The 22,164-nt window shown below is 41.6% G+C and overlaps 1 protein-coding gene across 2 annotated transcripts in view; it reads right to left on the bottom strand.

Annotated features, from left to right (window-relative positions):
- The window catches only part of Il17rd (interleukin 17 receptor D), a 65,114-nt gene extending 61,327 nt beyond the window's left edge, over nucleotides 1-3,787 (bottom strand). For both annotated transcript variants that reach the window (XR_011709071.1, XM_027921571.2), the window contains exon 1: nucleotides 3,609-3,787. Coding sequence is in view for 1 of the 2 variants with exons in the window: in XM_027921571.2 (XP_027777372.1) it covers nucleotides 3,609-3,734 (126 nt within the window). In the remaining variant the exon portion in view is untranslated. The remainder of the gene's footprint in view (nucleotides 1-3,608) is intronic.
- Nucleotides 3,788-22,164: the final 18,377 nt, after the last annotated feature.

Raw genomic sequence — 22,164 nt, forward strand, 5'->3', positions numbered from 1 at the left:
CCTCCCCTACTGCAGGAAAAGCTATTAAATAAAAATCTGTAGGAGTAGATTCCTAACTCCAAAAATAGGCTTCTCAACCAGCAAGACTAGGAGAGATGGGGGAACCTTGGTGCAAGTGAATGATATAATTACAGTTACCCATCACAACAAAGTCATCCCACTATTAAGAAACAAGAATTAAGAGCCAGTGTAAATGAAGGGGCCAGCCCCTCTGGAAGTTTTACAAATTGTTACTTCTCTGAGAAAACAGCATTTGTTATTCAAAGAGCAACTTTACCTGGCAAGGGCCACAAGAGATTTTTTTTCTAGGAATTGAGGAAGTGTACCCACAACTCATTTCTAAAACACTGAGCTGTGTTCAAGATGGTATCAGTCTCTTAATTGCCCCACAAATAATAGAGAGGTTGTGAAACCTGACCACTTAAACCAGGCCAGCTCTTGGCTCCTCTGAGAACAGCTTGAAGGGTCTGTTAGCAGAGCTGCTGAGGGCAGACGGACGGGTAAGTGGGCGGGTGAGCGGGCAGGCTAGCTAGCTACAGCTACCTCGAACATCCTGGGAAAATTCCCATTCCTACAGGGGCAAGGGTTCATGAACAAATGCTCCCTTGAAGAACAAGGGGTTCACTCACTCAACTGGTCTTCTACACCTAGATCTTGCCCCTCCTTCAGGACTCATTTCTGTACCTTGTTGTCCCCTCAGGTTCTGAGTGAAACTCAGATCCACAGGAAGCCCTCTCCTGTGTGTATCACATATAACTGACCCTTACATACCCATATTAGACTATAAACAATCCCAGAGCTGAGGCTGACATCTACAGGGACCCAGACATGAATCAAACATCTAAGTCCCTGTAAACCAGTATTACTGGAGCCCCATGCCAGCAACTGCAACTTCTGGGAAACCTTACCTAGGGTGGTGGGGGTAGGGAAGGCTTCCTGCAGGAAGTGATGCTAGAGTTGAAAGGGGAAACTGAGGAGGCACAGAGAAAAGGAACAAAGGCAGAAACAGATGCAAAGGCCTTCTATGGAGAGGACATAGGCACCTGGTGCTGAGATCTCTCTCCACACTTCGTAAAATCTATCTCAAAACAGGACTTAGCCTATAATCCCAGCAAGTCAGGAGGCTGAGGCAAAAGGATTGCAAGGAACTTAGCAAGACCCTGTCTTGAAAAAATTAAAAAAAAAAAAAAAAGGCTAGGGGTATAGCTTAGTGATACAGCGCCCCTGGGTTAAACCCTACAAAAGTAGGAGGGAGGATTCAGCAGGAAGGCTGCAGGGTCTAATTGGGTTCAACCTACCTTTACAGGGTTCCCAGGTTCTGAAGCCACCAACAAACTAGTCTAAAGACACAGGGTGAACAAATACTAGCTAAGCAGTCTGGTGAAAACCAAAGAATAAGCACCTGCAGGAGAAAGTCAAAGATATGGCATTCCTAGAGGGCTTCCCTGGTGAAATCACCTGAGCCAAGTATTAAGCTTGGCAGGGGATTCTTATAAAGGTAAAGGCATCCAGGGAGGAGGGGAAGGTATGCCTTTGTAAAAAGGCATCAGGAGTTAGGGAACAGGGAGGGGGATGCAAACAGGATGGGTAAACAGGGGCCACAGGATACAGCAGATGGAAGTTTGAGAAGAGACTGGCATCTGAGGTTCAGCCCAGAGGTCCCCATGCTAATCCAAGAAGGGCATGAAGATGAGGATAAGGTAAGGACTGTGGAGTCAAGGCAAAAGCTGTTGAGAGGATCACCCCCAATAAGGCTCTGCAGAAGGGGAAAGGAGATCAGCATTAGAGAGAGGTGACTGGGATGAGAACCACCATTAATTCTGTCGGGGGTGTAGATTTGGGGAGGGCCACACATTCCCACAGGTACAGAAAACAAAACCACCATCTTGGCTTCTTCAGAGCACTACCATCCCCACAACATTAAAACTTCATAAGCAGTGTATACTGGCACATGAAGCCAACTAGGCAACAGCAGAAAAACAGCAAACTGGACTGATCCACCTAAACCATGAGTGACATGTAAACTCAGAATAAAATACCTGTGATGCTGTTACAGTTAGTCAAAAGCCAAAATCTGTACAGATCCAAAATTTTAGCAGGATGGATAACACTAGACAGACTTAAGAAAACTTGGTATCTATTAGAAAAAGAGCAGTGATGTTTTACAATAGAACAAAATAAGAAAAAGTGTTTTCCTTAAATGGGAAGGAATGGTAGAATTTACGCTAAATTCACTAAGGGTGGGAAAAGTCAGGTACATCAGCTATTGGGGCTAGGGACATCCCAGCTAACTGGCTCATACCTGGTTTTCTACACAATTTCTCTATATGTGTGAGGCAAGTGAGCAGGAAGCATTAACCTGTGCCCCTGGGCAAGGTGTCATGGCCTACCTCTTATCTGTGCTGAGGCTTTTCAGAGTCTCCCAGAAAAGGTAGGACAACCTTGGTCTATAACTACCCCCATACCCATCCCTGGGACTAGGGAAAACAGAAATCACTCATTTCCTCCCACTTTCCAGATGAGTAAACAGAGGCTTTTGGCGCCTAGGAACAGAGTCAAAGTCAGGTACCTGGCTGTCAGAGTGCTAAGCCTGTGTTCTCTTTGGAAGTTTTAAAGCGTGAGTGCCCCTACCCGGCGGCCGCCCTAGCCTCTGTGGAAGGCACTGACCAGACGAATAGGAATCTCCAGGTCCCAGGGCCTTCCAAGCCCAGGAGCTCAAAAGCCGACCCTGGGTTGAGAGGCAGTGTCCCGGCGCACATCTTTCATTCCCAAAGCCCCACCGCCCTGACAGCGTCAAAGGAGCGTCCCGTTTGGGGAAAAGGGTTCCAACTACACGGCGAAAGTCTGGGCATCTCTCCTCTCCTCACGGGCACCTGACTGAAGTGACAAACTCTTACTACCCTTTCTTTGACCATAAAAAACACCCTCACCTCGGGTCTGGGGCAGAGATGGGGATTCGGGTAACAACCGTGAGATTATTCGTAAGACGAAAAGTTAAACGGGGAAGCAAAGTTTCTCAGGAAGTTTGGAGTCCGAAATGGGGTGGGAGTAGGGTGACGACCCTAGGCTAGAAGGAACAAAGGGAACACAACAGATGGGTGCATCGTTCGCCAGCGCTCCAGGTGCCCTCCCTGCCCGCCCTGAGCCTTTGCAGAGCTGGGAACTGGAGTTCCGGGAGAACCCCACATCCTCTCTGAAGCTCCCCGTCATCCAGACTGTAAGGGGATCCCAGCTCCAGACGGCGCAGCCCTGGGACGGAGGTTCGAGAACAAAGGGTGGGGCGCACTCCCCCCGCCTCGTCGCCCCCTCACACCCGCCCTCTAGAATCGGACCCCAGCCAGCGGCCGCGCCTCATTAGCAACACAAAGCCAGAGGTCGGGCGGCCCCTTTCATCCCGGCTGGGGCGGGCGGACGCGCGACCCAGGAGGGGAGAAGCGAGGACGGCTGAAGACGCTCTAGGACCGGGATCTTGGCGGCAGACTGGACCGAGAGCAAATAGGTCGCCCGGGCTTGTCTGCCCGCGAGCACCTGCGCGCGCCGCGCCCCTGCCTCTCCCAGCGCCCCCTGCTAGTTTGGAGACCTCGAGAAACCCGCCGTCCTCGCCTTACCCTCCAGCCACAGGTGTCGGCGCCCCTCGAGCGGCCGGAGCCGCCGGCGGCAACGGCCAGCTGCGAGCCATTGAGGCAGGCATTGACAGTGAAGAAGACAGAACAGAGCTGCAGCCACGGGGCCATGGCCGTGCGCTCGCCCAGCCGGCCCTTCTCCGAGCCCCGGCCGCCTGCCGCTGACCAGCCCCGAGTGGGCGGTGGCAGCGGCGGGGAGCGTGCCGCACTGAGCATGCGCCGCCGGCCTACGCCCCGCCTCTTCCCTCAGGTCCCGCCCCCAGCCTCAGTTCTTGCGTACAGATCCTGCCCCTCTAGACTGGCCGTCCAGTCTTGGCCCGCCCTTCTGGTCACTACCAAACTGCTGCTGAGTCTCTGGCAATTGCAGGTTTATTCACCCTCGCCTAAGAATTTTTTTTTTTTTAAACACAGAGGATTTGTCCAAATGATGCCTGCTCCATACAAAAACTTGGAAAAACACAAAGAACATAGTAATTTTTAAAATAATTTAATAAGCACCTGCTATGTGCCAGATCCCTTCTTGTGTCCTCCCAATCACATAAGGAAATGTTAGTATTATTGTTATCCCAGTTTTAGGAGTAGAAAAGTTAGCTCGACTTCACATTTAGAGAAATCCTCACTCTACGTTTACTACCAGGACCTCAGACAAATGACTTGCTTTCTCCACAGTACTGTTTCCCCCATAAGCCAGAATAATAAGGGTAAGAATACTCATCTGGGGAGGATTCTTTTGGTTAACATATAACAAGGGTTCAATAACTGCTCCAACCTATCATCAACTAACTTGCATAGGTAGGGTCACTGAGCTAGTACCCATTAATCCTGACTTCAAAGTCAGATCTTATTGAAAACAATACTCTCGACCACTACAATTGTCAAATTTACCCTTGTGAAGTGGGTATTATCTCTGGAAGATGAAGCTGAGATCCAGACAACTGGAGAAAACATTACACAGATTTTCACTAAAATCCTCCCACCTCTTTGCCTCATATCTAAACACTTAAACCACATTATTTTGTCCCTCTGGGTTGCCCCCACCCTCATCTAGGCTACCACCTCCACCTCTGCAACAGCTTTCTGAATACTTTTTCTGCTTCCACTTGTATCCCTATATTCAATACATTTGTTCACACTGAAATCAGAGAAATCTTCTAAAAAAAGTAAATCACCCAGCAAATGGCACAGCTTAGTGACTTGGGAGGCTGAGGCAGAAGGATCACAAGTTAGAGGCCAAACTCAGCAATTTAGTGAGGCCCTGAGCAATCTAGTGAGACCTTGTTTCAAAATATAAAAAATGGAAGGAGATCAGTGGAGAAGCACCCTGGGTTCAATCCCCAGTACCAACAGTAAAATTTAAAATAAATAAATTTTTAAAAGTAAATCAGACTACTGACTTCCCTTGATTAAAACTCTTCTGTGGGGCTGGAGATGTATCCCAGTGGTAGAGCACTTGCCTAGCATGTGCAAGGCCCTGGGTTCAACCCCCAGCACTGTAAAAACAAAACAAAACTCTTGTGTGGTAGTTTTGTTGATGTTGTTTGGCAATTTTGTTGTTTTTTGGGCTTTGGGTTTTTGACTAGGGATTGAGCCTAGGTGGCACTCTACCACAAAGCTAATCTCCAGCCCTTTTAATTTTATTTATTTTTATGTATTTATTTACTTATTTTTGCCTTGCTGAGGATTGAACCCAGAGCCTCATGGATGCTAGGCAAATGCTCTGCCACTGGGTTACATCCTCAGGCCCTCTTTTTTTTTTATTTTGAAACAGGGTCCTATTAAGTTACTCAGGTTGGCCTTGAACTGCCTCAGTCTCCTGAGTTGCTGGTATTACAGATGTGTGCCACTGTGCCAGGCTTTCTGAATACTTGTATCCCTATATTCAATACATTTGTTCACACTGAAATCAGAGAGATCTTCTAAAAAAAGTAAATCACCCAGCAAATGGCATAGCTTAGTGACTTGGGAGGCTGAGGAAGAAGGATCACAAGTTAGAGGTTGTTCTTCAAAGGCTACTTAGAATAAAATCCACACTGGTCTCCTCTCCTATATCATCTTGTCTCTGACTTCACCATCTGGCTCCAACTACACTGATCTCCACCCTCCCACACATACACCTTGACTCAATCTTGGTCTAGCTGCTCAGTAAATGTTGGAAACTATCACCTTTGTCCATCCAGCAAGGCAGCCTTCTCTGGATAACTCCATCTAGGCCCAGAATCCCCTCTTCTTCTTGTCTGGTGTGGACTAAGCTCAGCTGCTTCTACCACAGGATTCAGGCACTTTCCATGATGGCTCCACACATGCTACACAACTTTGTACTTAAACCATTCACAGACTTTGAAGTGGTCCCAGCTTTGTCTGTGACCCTTATGTGAAAAAAGAGGACCTTTGGTAATACTGCAGAAGTCCTAGGGATTAAATTCAAAATAGTTATCTGTGAAACCAGGGAGTAGGTCTGGTTGGAACTCCAGGGCTGGATACCACACACACACAAAAATAAATAAATAAATTAATTAATTAATTAATTAAAAACCACACTGGCATTATAGCTAGAGAAAGAGAGAATGAATGGGTGGTCCTAGGTTCTCTAAACAGCAGCAACCACCCCAAAACCTGGGGATGATTTCCTGTCCATGTGCACAGCTGGACAGAAATATTCAAGTTTCCATCTCACTGCCAAGGCATTCAGAAATTCAGACAGATCCAGTGAAGGTGGGCACCACAACATTTTCGGTCATCCAGAAGGGCCATGGTCCACACAAGGCAGCTGTTGGAGTAGCCTTCTCTAAACAGACCTCAGTAAGCACATTTGTTGGCTCAGAGCTATATCCATCCTCTCTCACACTTGGTATACCTCTCTGTGTCATTCTGAATCCATCACAGCTGAAGATGTCCAAGGTCAAGGTGCCATGGGCTGAGATGTGGCCGGGGCTACTTGGGTGTTGAAAGACAAGGAAACCATGAGGTCACTGGCTCCTTATTCCATATGTATTCCTGCTTAGATACGCTCCATAAATTATTAACCAATCCCATGGTGAGGAACTTCTATTATAATTAGTTGCCGCAGTCTGGCTGGGCACAAAATCACGAGCCACTCAAGCAGGAACAAACTTTATTTCCAAAACTCCCACGAATGCCACGCACGCGGCCTTCTCCCGGGACACACTACACCAACAGGAAATCCCTCCTCCGGAATTCCCTCCTACCGCACTTCCCCAACCAATGGGAACTCTCCGGGAGTCCCGCGAGAGCTCCAAAGTAGCAGGCCTAGGCAGACAGCAGGGGTCTAATCTCCAATTGAATGCACATCTTAACATAATCATTATCATCTCAATGGTTTGCTGGGGTCACCTTTCAACCAAAAATGCCATGCGTCATTCCTACTTGGCTATGGCTCTCTGCATCTCCCCGCTTCTATTTAATTAAACAACAAGCAATGTGGCTTAGGGACCGTGCCTGTTAGGTTGTCCAATACAACATATGGTCCTTACCCGTCATCGGATGAGCTGACCTCTAGGCGTCAGCCTCCTGTCTTAGGTTGGTACCACTGCAATTGGATCATACCTGTCACTGACTACCAGTCCAGCATACAGCCATACTTGTGGATAGGCCTATGCACCAGTGGGGGGGTGAGGTTCTTTGCCTCACCTCTGTTAGCCCCCAAATTTGGCCTTGGTGCCAGTGGGGGGGTGAGGTTCTTTGCCTCACCTCTGTTGGCCCCCAAATTTGGCCTTGGTGCCAGTGGGGGGGGTGAGGTTCTTTGCCTCACCTCTGTTGGCCCCCAAATTTTAGACCATCACTAGTAGAAGGGAGGAGGATACAGAAATGCCACGACACTAAGCCAATTGACGGCTCCTTTGAAAAATTGTACCACCGGTGACACCATCAGCAAAGATACTCCAGCACTACCATAATTTGCTGTACCAACAGAGAGTTCACAATGTATACAAGTGATACATAGTCCAGGCAAGTTCTGCAAGCAGTTCAAAGCAGAGGAATCTATCAATATGTCCATTTCCTCCCAAAGTAAATCGACTCCTTGATTGAGCATTACTTGTTGAGTTATTATTCATTGATGCATCAGTTTATACAGTTTGTTGTGATAACTATCGAAGAAGCTGTAGTTTGGTTTTACCTTTGTCTTCACCGGCACTGGGATGAAGATAGGAATTCTGGCAATGATGCTAAAAAAAAAAAATGTAACATTCCAACAGGTACTAAGAAAACAATTTTCTGAACAATTTACATTATCCTGAACAGAATTATTAAATATAATGAAAAGGAAAGGTGAAAGTAAACAAACAGATCTGTTAACCTCCTTATTTGTACACATATTAAAACAATCCTCAACAGCTGTTTACCCAATTTAAATTAAACCATTAAAATCACGTGAATAAAAAAAATTCGGATTCATTTTTTCATGAGCGCTCCTCATATATGATATATGGACATACACACATACAGACATACAACACAAAACGCAAGTGTGCACACACACGTACAACACATAAGACAATAGTAAATGCCTTGTAGCTTTACACAGGTGAAATCTCCATTGCAATGTTTAAAAACTCCACAGTCAAAAAATAAAACTGATCAGAAAAACATTAACCTAGGTCTGTATGAGCTCAAAAAATAAAATAGAACTTTATGATGTGGAAAAATGCAATAATAAAATAGATGTTGAAAAAAGCATCCTGGTTAATCACTGTAGCAGATGTAAGAATAGCCAAGCTGGAGCTCTGGATATCAGCTGTTATGGATTTGAGTCAAATCATCTTCTTTTTGGTCTGTAGAAATCGCTTTGGTTAGTCTCTCTGGAATCCAAATTGGCTGCTGTTCTCCCTGTGGAAACACACAAACAGACCCCCAACTCCAGACAATCACTGGGTCAGGACCTTTCCATTGTCCTGTTAGAATATCCTTTCAAAGTACCTTAGGCTTATGTACATTTTTTGGATACATATGCCTTTCCACAGCACTAAGCCCCGATGAATCCAAATTTAAAAAGTTTAGAGTAAAAAGGGTTATTTTAAGTTTATCTTTGGGGGATATATACCCCTTTCCAATTCCCTCTTTTTGCTAAAGTACATTTTAATAGTTTGATGAGCTCTTTCAACTATGCCTTGTCCCTGTGGATTGTATGGGATTCCTGTTATATGAGTAATGCCAAATAATGAGCAAAATTGTTTAAAAGAGGTAGAAGTATAACCAGGACCATTATCTGTTTTTAACTGTTTTGGAACGCCCACAATGGCAAAATTTTGTAAGCAATGAGCTATAATATCTTTAGTTTTTTCTCTGGCATGAAGGGAGCCCATTAAAAATCCAGAAGAAGTATCAACTGTAACATGCAAATATTTTAATTTTCCAAATTCTGGCTTAGTGTGTGATGTCCATCTGCCAAATATGGTTAGGTATCAATCCTTTAGGATTGACTCCAAGATTAACTTGTGGTAAAAAGGTCACACAATTTTGACATTGTTTTATTATTTGTCTAGCTTGTTCCTTAGTTATTTTAAAACGCTTTTGTAAAGTATTAGCATTGACATGGAACCTTTTATGAAAATTTGTAGCTTCTTCTAGTGTAGAGAAAATATGTATGTCATGTGTAGTTTTATCTGCTAAATAATTGCCCAAACTAAGGGCTCCAGGCAATCCTATATGTGCCCTGATATGTCCTATAAAGAATGGATTTTTTTTGTCCCAGATTAGACTTTGTATAGTGGAAAAAAAAGAGAAAAACAGTAGAGGAAGGAGAAATCCTACCAGCATCTTCAAGGGATACTATAGCATTAACTATATACTGACTATCAGAAAATAAATTAAATACAGAATCTTTAAACATCATAAAAGCTTGTAAAACTGCATTAAGCTCTACCTTTTGAGCTGATTGTTTGGGTACTAAAAATGTAAAAGTTTGATCAGGGGTAACTACTGCTGCTGTACCATTATTTGACCCATCAGTGAATATATTTGGAGCATTCATGATAGGTGTTTTTCTTGTCATTTTTGGAAAAACTACAGGATGCGAGGACCAAAAAGACAACAAAGGATTAGATGGTAAGTGATTATCAAATGAAACATTAGATTTACACATGATTATTGCCCAAGTATTTAACTCATTAGCTAACTCATCAATTTGATCCATAGTATATGGAGTAATAATTTTATTGGGAGAAATTCCAAACACTCCCTTTGCTGCTTTTATTCCTTTGAGTATTAATTGTCCTACAGCCTCAGGATACCTAGTAAGAATAGTGTTAGGAGAATAAGATAAATGTATCCACAATAATGGACCTTCTTGCCAAAATACTCCTGTAGGAATATTTTTTGTTGGTAGTACAATAAATAATAAAGGCAAACTTATATCAGTTCTATCCAAATGCATATTTTCCATATATGTTTCAATAATTTTTAATGCCTTTCTTGTTTCAGGCATTAACATGCGGGGTGAATTTGGATCTGATGGACCTTTTAGGATATGAAATAAAGGTCCCAACTCTCCTATTGGTATGCCTAGATAAGGCCTTATCCAATTTATGTCTCCCAATAACTTCTGAAAGTTGTTAAGTGATTTGAGTTGATCTACTCATATTTGAATTTTTGGTGGACGGACCATGGTTGAGGATAATAGAACTCCTAAATAATTAATTGGAAAATTTAATTGTACTTTATCTATTGCTATCTCTAGATTATAATTTTTTAATAAATTTGTAAGTCCCAAGCTTCATCACCCTGCCTGGGATGGAAGTCCTCAGACTCTTCTGACTCCTCCAAACTCTCCCTGAGTTCATAGCTTTCTTGAACCTTATCTTCCCACCGCCAGGACTGCCAAGAGACCGCCAGGGGGCGCACAAGGTCCAAGTCCGAGATCTCTAGACAACCCTGGACTGTGTGGATGGAGTCTAAGATGAAGTCCCCAGGGCAGGTGCAAGTATTCCGCTGTTATCCAGAGCTGGTGCTAAGTTTGAGGGCAAGTAGAGTTCAGGAGGCAGTAAGAAAATAGAATCAAATATGGGCTCTCAGCAGCCATGTGGTTTGGGGCAGCTCATCCTTTCTGGATGTCAGTTTTCACAGCTGCAACAAAAATGCAAAAGTAAGTGGGTTTTTGCAAATCTAAAGTAATCAAATAGCTATGAGGATGCGCTATTGCCTGTTGCATCAGGTGGACCAGGAGTTGAGGCAGCCAGGCCCTGAGGCAAGCAGAACCCAGACAGCAGCTGGGGAGATATCTGCCTCTGTTTCCATAACACCCTGGTTTGGAGCTGTACTAGACTGGAAGTCTGTGGACTGTATCCTACTCGCCACCCATTCATTCAACAAGTATTTATGCAACATATCAGGCATTATTCAAGGAGTTGAGGAACAGTGTGAACAGCATACTGTCCCCAACAGGACACTGTCCCAGCTGTAATAAAACTTACAAGAATGGGGGACTTTGGCATTACTCAGATAGCCACATGACCACAGGAAAATTATAAGTAGATGGATTTGTTGTTCTTGCTTTATGAAGAAGTGATGTTTGGGCTGGTATCCAAGTAAAAGAGTTACCTAGGCAGAGAGGAGGGAGCAAAGAGAAGACTCGTTATGAGTAGAAAGAACAGCATGTGCAAAGGTCTTGTGGCAACAGGGAACTTGGCACCTTCAAGGAACTGAAAGAGTCCAGGGTGGTTGGAGAGCAGAGAGGTATGGAGGAATAGTGCAAGGTGAGCCAGAAAAGCATTCAGGGACAGGCAGACAGAACCTATGCTCTGGTTGTTTTGTGGTACTAGAGATTGAACCCAGACCTTCAGGGATGCAATTGCTCTATTCCTGAGCTAACCCCAGCTCTGGTTTGCCCTGTTTTGCACCTAAAAGTAGCCAGCAGACTCTGAGGGATTTATGGGCAGGACTGAAGCTATATTTTGAAAACATCCCAGTATCCGAGTGCCATTCTTGCTCCATATCACAGCCTTTAGGCAATTTGATACATACTTGTTGAATGAATGTCATAAATTCAAGAATCATTTAAAAAAATCATAAAAATTTCAACCCTACTAGAGCTCCAAATAATGCGAACAAAAATAAAGTGATGGGGCTGGGGATGTGGCTCAAGTGGTAGTGTGCTCGCTTGGCATGCATAGGGCGCTGGGTTCCATCCTCAGCACCACATAAAAATAAAATAAAAAATAAAGATGTTGTGTCCACTGAAAACTAAAAAATAAATATTAGAAAATTCTTTCTCTCTCTTTAAAAAAATAAAATAAAAAATAAAGTGATAAACATTTTCTTATCTTTTGAAAACTTTTTTATTACAAAGTTCTTTGTTCTTTTAATAGACATTTGAAAGAATAATTTTAGATTTACAGAAAAATTGGGAAGATACTAGAGGGAGTTCCCATATGCCCTGCCCTTAGCTTCCTCTGTTATTATATCCTACATTAGTATGGTACATTGTTACAATTAACTAACAACCAATGTTGATATGGTATCATTGAACACCAAACTTAATTCAGATTTCCTTCATTTACCTAATGTCCTTTTTCTATTCCAGTGTCCCATCAAGGGCACCACATAACATTTAGCTGTCATGTCTCAGGTTCTCTCACAGTTTCTCAGACTTTCCTTATATTTGATGACCTTGATAGTTTTGAGGAAACAGCTGTCAGGAATTTTGTAGGATGGCCCTCTAGATATTATTATTTTTTTACTTTGACTGAAGTATAAAAAGTCATATAAGGACTAATGGATATATAATGGAAAGCAGCCATCCCTTGCCAGTCTCATTCCCCAGAGCAGCCTTCTTCTTCAACTATTTTGGCTATTTCTTCTGGCATCTGCTGCCACAATTTTAAGTTGTGTGCTGATCCTGCTATTTCTTGACTGATTGGTTTGGACATTAGCACCTAATTTCCTTCCCTTTATGATACATGACAAATGAGCTGATTTTAAATTCCCTTCCTCTGTCTACCCACTGATGCTTGGCCCTTCCAGAACCACTTTGACCTGTGTAGATCACATTAATGGTTCCCTTCCCCTTGGGCTTCCTGACCCTTTGGACTAATGTGGGACATAGGCAGGCAACTGGGGGTGGGGAGGAAGGAGGAGGATGAATAACGGAACTTATGTCCCCGGTGGCCTACCTCAGGGTTCCTTGGGGCGGGGAACTGTATCCCTGACTGCTGTTTCACATTCTCTCCATTAAGCTTTCTCCCCAGTTTTGGCCAACCGTACCTTGCTTGTCTCTCAGGCCCCAGAAGGAGAAGCAATGGCCCTTCTATATTGGTACTATACTTTCCATTCTTGAATTATTTTCAACCTGCTCATGCTGTCCCCTTTATGAAATTATCCTCAAATTACCCCATTTGAGAGTTATTTGTTGCTGGAATCCTAACTGATGTAATTTTAGTTAAATCAATATTCCGTGTTTATACAATTATGACTGTGTAACATTATTCACCTTAGAGGCAAGTAGTGTTTGATGATAGTATTTCCTTTCTTGTTATAACTTTCGGTTTTATATTGTATGTATTTATCTTTTAAAAACATACTATACCTTTATTTTTTTAATAGACACATTTTCTTATAAAACTTAACTCTTTCATACAATATTCCATATGGTCAAAGACATTTCTTTCAGTTCTAGAGCCCCTGGAGTCCATATTCTCCTACTAAGTCAGGCTTAGTCTGACTGCCTGGCTCTCAGTCTTTTCCTTATCTTAGGTTGGATCTTCTTTTCTGGTTGCTATGTCTCTTTCTGGGGTTTCACCCTCATTTTGGCAGAGATGAGACACACACACACACACACCCACACATATTATTAGCTTATTGAGAAAAAAAATTGGGAGATAAATTTTATGGTAATTTGCAAATCTAAAAATCTTTTTTTGGGAGGAGTGCTGGGGGTTGAATAAATTTTTTTTAAACATCACCATTAAGTTGTCTAGATACTGAGTTTTATGTTGAAAGAAATCTTCCACAAGAATGTTGAAGTCATTGCTCCTCCATCTTTCATTTCCCAAGGTTGTTGCATTTAGATGATTTGAAATTCTTCTCTCTCTCTCTCTCTCTCTCTGTGTGTGTGTGTGTGTGTGTATGTGCGCGTGCGCGCGCTTAGGCTGCTGTCTTTATCCCTGTTGTCTTGAAGCCTCACAAGGATGAGTTTCTTCATTTTTGGTGGCCCTTCACTTTTTTTTTTAATTTTTTATTGTTGGTTGTTCAAAACATTACAAATTTCTTGACATATCATATTTCACACTTTGATTCAAGTGGGTTATGAACTCCCAGTTTTACCCCATATACAGATTGCATAATCATATCAGTTACACATCCATTGATTTACATGTTGCCATACTAGTGTCTGTTGTATTCTGCTGCCTTTCCTATCCTCTACTATCCCCCCTCCCCTCCCCTCCCCTCTCCTCTTCTCTCTCTACCCCCTCTACTGTCATTCATTTCTCCCCCTTGTATTATTTTCCCCTTTCCCCTCACTTCCTCTTGTATGTAATTTTGTATAACCCTGAGGGTCTCCTTCCATTTCCATGCAATTTCCCTTCTCTCTCCCTTTCCCTCCCACCTCTCATCCCAGTTTAATGTTAATCTTCTTCTCATGCTCTTCGTCCCTACTCTGTTCTTAGTTACTCTCCTTATATCAAAGAAGACATTTGGCCTTTGTTTTTTAGGGATTAGCTAGCTTCACTTAGCATAATCTGCTCTAATGCCATCCATTTCCCTGCAAATTCTATGATTTTGTCATTTTTTAATGCAGAGTAATACTCCATTGTGTATAAATGCCACATTTTTTTTATCCATTCGTCTATTGAAGGGCATCTGGGTTGGTTCCACAGTCTAGCTATTGTGAATTGTGCTGCTATGAACATCGATGTAGTAGTGTCCCTGTAGCATGCTCTTTTTAGGTCTTTAGGGAATAGACCGAGAAGGGGCATAGCTGGGTCAAATGGTGGTTCCATTCCCAGCTTTCCAAGAAATCTCCATACTGCTTTCCAAATTGGCTGCACCAATTTGCAGTCCCACCAGCAATGTACAAGTGTACCCTTTTCCCCACATCCTCGCCAGCACTTGTTGCTGTTTGACTTCATAATGGCTGCCAATCTTACTGGAGTGAGATGGTATCTTAGGGTGGTTTTGATTTGCATTTCTCTGACTGCTAGAGATGGTGAGCATTTTTTCATGTACTTGTTGATTGATTGTATGTCCTCCTCTGAGAAGTGTCTGTTCGGGTCTTTGGCCCATTTGTTGATTGGGTTATTTGTTATCTTACTGTCTAATTTTTTGAGTTCTTTGTATACTCTGGATATTAGGGCTCTATCTGAAGTGTGAGGAGTAAAAATTTGTTCCCAGGATGTAGGCTCCCTATTTACCTCTCTGATTGTTTCTTTTGCTGAGAAAAAACTTTTTAGTTTGAGTAAGTCCCATTTCTTGATTCTAGTTATTAACTTTTGAGCTATGGGTATCCTATTGAGGAATTTGGAGCCCGACCCCACAGTATGTAGATCGTAGCCAACTTTTTCTTCTATCAGATGGCGTGTCTCTGATTTGATATCAAGCTCCTTGATCCATTTTGAATTAACTTTTGTGCATGGTGAGAGAAACGGATTCAGTTTCATTTTGTTGCATATGGATTTCCAGTTTTCCCAGCACCATTTGTTGAAGATGCTATCCTTCCTCCATTGCATGCTTTTAGCCCCTTATCAAATATAAGATAGTTGTAGTTTTGTGGATTGGTTTCTGTGTCCTCTATTCTGTACCATTGGTCCACCCGCCTGTTTTGGTACCAGTACCATGCTGTTTTGGTTACTATTGCTCTGTAGTATAGTTTGAAGTCTGGTATCGCTATACCGCCTGATTCACACTTCCTGCTTAGCATTGTTTTTGCTATTCTGGGTCTTTTATTTTTCCATATGAATTTCATGATTGCTTTCTCTATTTCTACAAGAAATGCCGTTGGGATTTTGATTGGCATTGCATTAAACCTATAGAGAACTTTTGGTAATATCGCCATTTTGATGATGTTAGTTCTGCCTATCCATGAACAGGGTATATTTTTCCATATTCTAAGATCTTCTTCTATTTCTCTCTTTAGGGTTCTGTAGTTTTCATTGTATAAGTCTTTCACCTCTTTTGTTAGGTTGATTCCCAAGTATTTTTTTTTTTGAGGATATTATGAATGGAGTGGTTGTCCTCATTTCCATTTCAGAGGATTTGTCACTGATATACAGGATTTATGCGTGTTGATTTTATATCCTGCCACTTTGCTGAATTCATTTATTAGCTCTAATAGTTTCTTTGTAGACCCTTTTGGGTCTGCTAGGTATAGAATCATGTCACCTGCAAATAGTGATAATTTAAGTTCTTCTTTTTCTATTTTTATGCCTTTAATTTCTTTCGTCTCTCTAATTGCTCTGGCCAGTGTTTCGAGAACTATGTTGAACAGAAGTGGCGAGAGAGGGCATCCCTGTCTTGTTCCAGATTTTAGAGGGAAGGCCTTCAATTTTTCTCCATTCAGAATGATGCTAGCCTGAGGCTTAGCATAGATTGCTTTTACAATATTGAGGTATGTTCCTGTTATCCCTAGGTTTTCTAGAGTTTTGAACATAAAGGGATGCTGTACTTTGTCGAATGCTTTTTCCGCATCTATCGAGATGATCATATGGTTCTTATTTTTAAGTCTATTGATGTGGTGAATAACATTTATTGATTTCCGTATATTGAACCAGCCTTGCATCCCAGGGATGAATCCTACTTGATCATGGTGCACAATTTTTTTGATATGTTTTTGTATCCGAGTGGCCAGAATTTTATTGAGGATTTTTGCATCTAGGTTCATTAGAGATATTGGTCTGTAGTTTTCTTTCTTTGAAGTGTCTTTGTCTGGTTTAGGAATCAGGGTGATGTTGGCCTCGTAGAATGAATTTGGAAGTTCTCCCTCCTTTTCTATTTCCTGAAGTAGCTTGAAAAGTATTGGTATTAGTTCCTCTTTAAAGGTTTTGTAAAACTCTGCTGTATACCCATCCGGTCCTGGGCTTTTCTTAGTTGGTAGTCTTTTGATGGTTTCTTCTATTTCCTCAATTGATATTGGTCTGTTTAGGTTGTCTATATCCTCCTGACTCAATCTGGGCAGATCATATGACTTAAGAAATTTATCGATGCCTTCACTATCTTCTAATTTATTGGAGTATAAGGATTCAAAATAATTTCTGATTATCTTCTGTATTTCTGAAGTGTCTGTTGTGATATTGCCTTTTTCATCCCATATGCTAGTAATTTGAGTTCTCTCTCTTCTTCTCTTCGTTAGCATGGCTAAGGGTCTGTCGATTTTATTTATTTTTTCAAAGAACCAACTTTTAGTTTTGTCAATTTTTTCAATTGTTTCTTTTGTTTCGATTTCATTAATTTCAGCTCTGATTTTAATTATTTCTTGCCTTCTACTTCTTTTGCTGTTGTTTTGCTCTTCTTTTTCAAGGATTTTGAGATGAAGTATGAGATCATTTATTTGTTGGTTTTTTCTTTTTTTAAGGAATGAACTCCAAGCAATGAATTTTCCTCTTAGAACTGCTTTCAACGTGTCCCATAGATTCCGATATGTTGTGTCTGTGTTTTCATTTATCTCTAAGAATTTTTTAATTTTCTCCTTGATGTCTTCTATAACACATTGATCATTCAGTAACCTATTGTTCATTCTCCAAGTGATGCATGATTTTTCCTTCCTTCTTTTATCGTTGATTTTCAGTTTCATTCCATTATGATCAGATAAGATGCATGGTATTATCTCTACTCCTTTATATTGTCTAAGAGTTGCCCTATGACATAATATATGATCTATTTTTGAGAAGGATCCATGTGCTGCTGCGAAAAAAGTGTAACTGCTTGATGTTGGGTGGTATATTCTATATATGTCAATTAAGTCTAGGTTATTAATTGTGTTATTGAGTTCTATAGTTTCCTTATTCAACTTTTGTTTGGAAGATCTGTCCAGTGGTGAGAGAGGTGTGTTGAAGTCTCCCATGATTATTGTATGGTGGTCTATTAGACTCTTGAACTTGAGAAGAGTTTGTTTGATGAACATAGCTGCACTATTGTTTGGGGCATATATATTTATGATTGTTATGTCTTGTTGGTGTATGGTTCCATTGAGCAGTATGTAGTGTCCCTCTTTATCCCTTTTGATGAACTTTGGCTTGAAATCTATTTTATTTGATATGAGTATGGATACTCCTGCTTGTTTCCGAAGTCCATATGAGTGATATGATTTTTCCCAACCTTTCACCTTCAGCCTGTGTATGTCTTTTCCTATCAAATGTGTCTCCTGTAGGCAGCATATTGTTGGGTCTTGTTGTGTGATCCATTCTACTAGCCTGTGTCTCTTAATTGGTGAGTTTAAGCCATTAACATTTAGGGTTATTATTGAGATATGGGTTGTTCTTCCAGCCATATTTGTTTATTTGTGTTACTAAACATGGTTTGTTTTCCTCTTTGATTATTTTCCCCCCTTTACTGTCCTACCTCCCACTGTTGGTTTTCATTGTTATTTTCCATTTCCTCTTCCTGTAATGTTTTGCCGAGGATGTTTTGAAGAGATGGTTTTCTAGCTGCAAATTCTTTTAACTTTTGTTTATCGTGGAAGGTTTTAATTTCATCTTCCATCCTGAAGCTTAAGTTCGCTGGATACACAATTCTTGGTTGGAACCCATTTTCTTTCAGTGTTTGAAATATGTTATTCCAGGATCTTCTAGCTTTCAGAGTCTGTGTTGAAAGATCAGCTGTTATCCTGATTGGCTTACCCCTAAATGTGATCTGCTTCCTTTCTCTTGTAGCTTTTAAAATTCTCTCCTTATTCTGTATGTTGGGCATCTTCATTATAATGTGTCTAGGTGTGGATCTCTTATGATTTTGCACCTTCGGCGTCCTGTAGGCTTCTAGGATTTGGGGTTCTGTCTCATTCTTCAAGTCTGGGAAGTTTTCTCGTATTATTTCATTGAATAGATTGCTCATTCCTTTGGTTTGGACCTCTATACCTTCCTGTATCCCAATGACTCTTAAGTTTGGTCTCTTTATGTTATCCCATATTTCTTGGATGTTCTACTCATGGTTTCTTAACAGTCTTGCTGAGCTGTCTATGTTCTTTTCACGTTGAAATACTTTGTCTTCATTGTCTGATGTTCTATCTTCTAAGTGTTCTATTCTGCTGGTAGTATTCTCCATTGAGTTTTTAAATTGGTTTATTGCTTCCTGCATTTCTAGGATTTCTGTTTGTTTGTTTTTTATAACCTGTATCTCCCTGTATAGTTGATCTTTTGCTGCCTGGATTTGTTTGTGTAATTCATTGTCGAAGTGATCTTTCATTGTCTGATTTTGCTGTCTAATGTCTTCCTTGAGACTCCAGATCATCTGAAGCATGTATATCCTGAATTCTTTATCTGACATTCCATCTGCTGCAGCTGTTACCTCTTCTAAAGTTGAGTTGACCTGCATTGCTTGTGGTCCTTTCTTTCCTTGTCTTTTCATATTGCTTGCGTTTCTTTCTGCTTGGTGAAACTGTTGTGTTTTTGAAAATTTTTCCCCCTATATATTTATATTGCTCTTGTATAGTTGAAAAGTCTCCCTTGCACGGTTGGGCGGCGGTCTGCCTACCTTGCAGGTGCGGGCGGCGGCTCTGGTCTGCCCCTCCTCCAATTGGTGTGATGTGTCTATCACACCCGCGGACCCCTGGGCCTGTGCTGCCGGTCGGTCGCAGGTCTGCCTACCTTGCAGGCGCAGGCGGCGGCTCTGCTCTGCCCCTACTCCAATTGGGGTGACGTGACTACCGCGCCGGCGGGCCGCTGGGCCTGTCCTGGGCGCCGGCGAAAGCTCTGCTCTGCCCCTACTCCAATTGGGGTGACGTGTGTACCATGCTGGCAGGCCACCGGGCCTGATCCGCCGGTCGGTTGCAGGTCTGCCTACCTTGTGGGAACGGGCGGCGGCTCTGCTCTGCCCCTACTCCAAATGGGGTGACGTGTCTGTCGCGCCGGCAGGCCACTGGGCCTCTTCAGCTGGTCGGTCGCAGGTCTGCCTTCCTTGCGGGCGCGGGTGGCGGCTCTGCTCTGCCCCTACTCCAATTGGGGTTACTTGACTACCACACCGGCGGGCCGCTGGGCCTGATCCGGGCGCGGGCGAAGGCTCTGCTCTACCCCTACTCCAGTTGGGGTGACATGTGTACCACACTGGCAGGCCGCTGGGCCTGATCCGCCGGTCGGTTGCAGGTCTGCCTACCTTGCAGGCGCGGGCGGCGGCTCTGCCCTGCCCCTCCTACCACGTCCGCGGACCACTCGGTGGCCCTTCACTTTAGAGACTAAAGTTCTAGAAAATTTTTTTTTGAGCACAATAGTCTTCCTTATCCACAAAGGATACATTCCAAGACTCCCAGTGGATGCCTGAAATCCCAGATATTACTAAACCTTGTATATGATATCTTTTTCCTAGACATGCATACCTATGATAAAGTTTAATTTATAAATTAGGCAGAGTAAGGGATTAATAACAACAATAAAATAGAATAATTATATCAATATACTGCAATAAAATTTATGTAAATGGGGTCTCTCTCTCAAAATATCTCATTGTTCTGTACTCACCCTTCTTTTGATGATGCAAGATGATACAATGCCTACATGAGGAGATGAAATGAGGTGAATGATATAGGCATGAGTTCTTAGCATTAGACTACTGAGCAAGGGTTACTTGAACATAAGCACTGCCACACCATTAGAGTAGATCTGATAACTGAGATAGCTACTAAATGACTGAAATGGGAGAGGAGTGTATGTATATAGCCTGGACATACTGGGTGAAGGATGAATTACATCCCTAACAAGAGAGGAGGATTACTCAACATTTCTTTGGGCTACTTTGAAAAGTATGCAATTTAAAATGTATTATTATTTATTTATAGAATTTCCAATATAATATGTTTGGGTTATAGTTGACTGTGGATAATGAAAAACACAAAAGCAAAATGAAATATAATACAGGATGACTATATTTTTTAAAATATTTTTTTTCTCTGCTTCCTCTCTTTTTGGAAATCCTGAGCTGGATAACATATATTCTAAAATTTATCTTCAATTTTCTTATCTTTATCAACTACTTTCTCTTAACCACTTCATTCCACAATTTAGGATATTCCTTCAAGAAGATTTTCAAAAACTGATATTTTATGTCAATTTTTATATATTTTTTCTTCTTTTTTCTTTTTGCCAGGGGTGCTCTACCACTGAGTTACGTCCCCAGTCCTAGCCCTGCCACCGCCCCCCCTCTTTTTTTTCTTTTTTGTGACATTGTCTTGGTTAAATGGCTGAGGCTGGCCTTGAATTTGCAATCTTTCTGCCCCAGCCTCATGAATTGCTGGGATTATAGGCATGTGCCACCATACCCACCTCAATTTTTGTAATTCTAAAATCCAAGAGCAGTTTTTTCTTTTTTCCCAAAATTTTTTATTGGTTCATTATAGTTATATATACTGATGGGATTTGTTGTTACATATTCTTACATGTACACAATACACAATATAAAAATATAATTTGGCCAATATCATTATCCAGCACTTCCCACCTTCCTCCATACCTCCAACCCTTTGGTCTCTTTCCTCTACAATCTCCCTTTGATTTTCAGAAGATCCTCTCCCAGCTTGCTTTTCCTTTTTCCTCTCTAACTTTCACATATAACAGAAAACATGCAACCCTTAACTTTCTGAGTTTGAATTTTTTCACTTAACATAATGGTCTCTAGTTCTATTCATTTTCCTGCAAATGACATACTTTTATTTTTCTTGATGGCTGAATAAAAAAAAAAAACATAATGTATATATACCACAGTTTCCTTATCCATTCATTCGTTGATGGACACCCAGGCTGGTTCCATAGTTTGGCTATTGTGAATTGTGCTGCTATAAACATGGGTATCAAGAGAAGTTCTTTCTTATTTTATGGCTGTTTTCTTTTTCTGGGCTTTCTGTTCTTGCTTAAAGGAAGTAATTCCTTCCTTTATCTCTCTGAGTAATAGTTTTATTAAAGTTTTCTTCTGTCTACTCCAAATGCCTTTTTCCAGTTTGAACTTTTAAAATAAAACCACCTTTTCCTGGATCCTCTAAAATCATTCTTAAATAAATTGATATGCTATGTTAGCAAGTTAAAGACTTAAACTGAGTAATCAACATTCAAAAACAAAGATCCCAGAGGAGGTCACATATGTCAAGAGGAAAGGGGCTCTTTTGAGCCACTTAAATGAGACATAGTGAATAAACAATCTGGAAGATCTATGCCCACTTTTGGTTATTTAATTTTGCAAATTTTCACGCCTATAATTTTTAGCTCTCCATTCACCTTCTAACAGTACATTATTCTTTTTTTCTCCAATGCCATTACGATATGGCCTGTGATACATATAAATGCATAATCATAATGACTAACATTTATATTCAAGTATTAATTTAGCAAACATTTATTGAGTATTTATCTACTGTATGCCAGGCACTGTTCAAGGAACTTAAAAAGAACATGATCAA

The sequence above is a fragment of the Marmota flaviventris genome, chromosome 1 (assembly GCF_047511675.1).
Source record: "Marmota flaviventris isolate mMarFla1 chromosome 1, mMarFla1.hap1, whole genome shotgun sequence".
Lineage (NCBI taxonomy): Eukaryota > Metazoa > Chordata > Mammalia > Rodentia > Sciuridae > Marmota > Marmota flaviventris.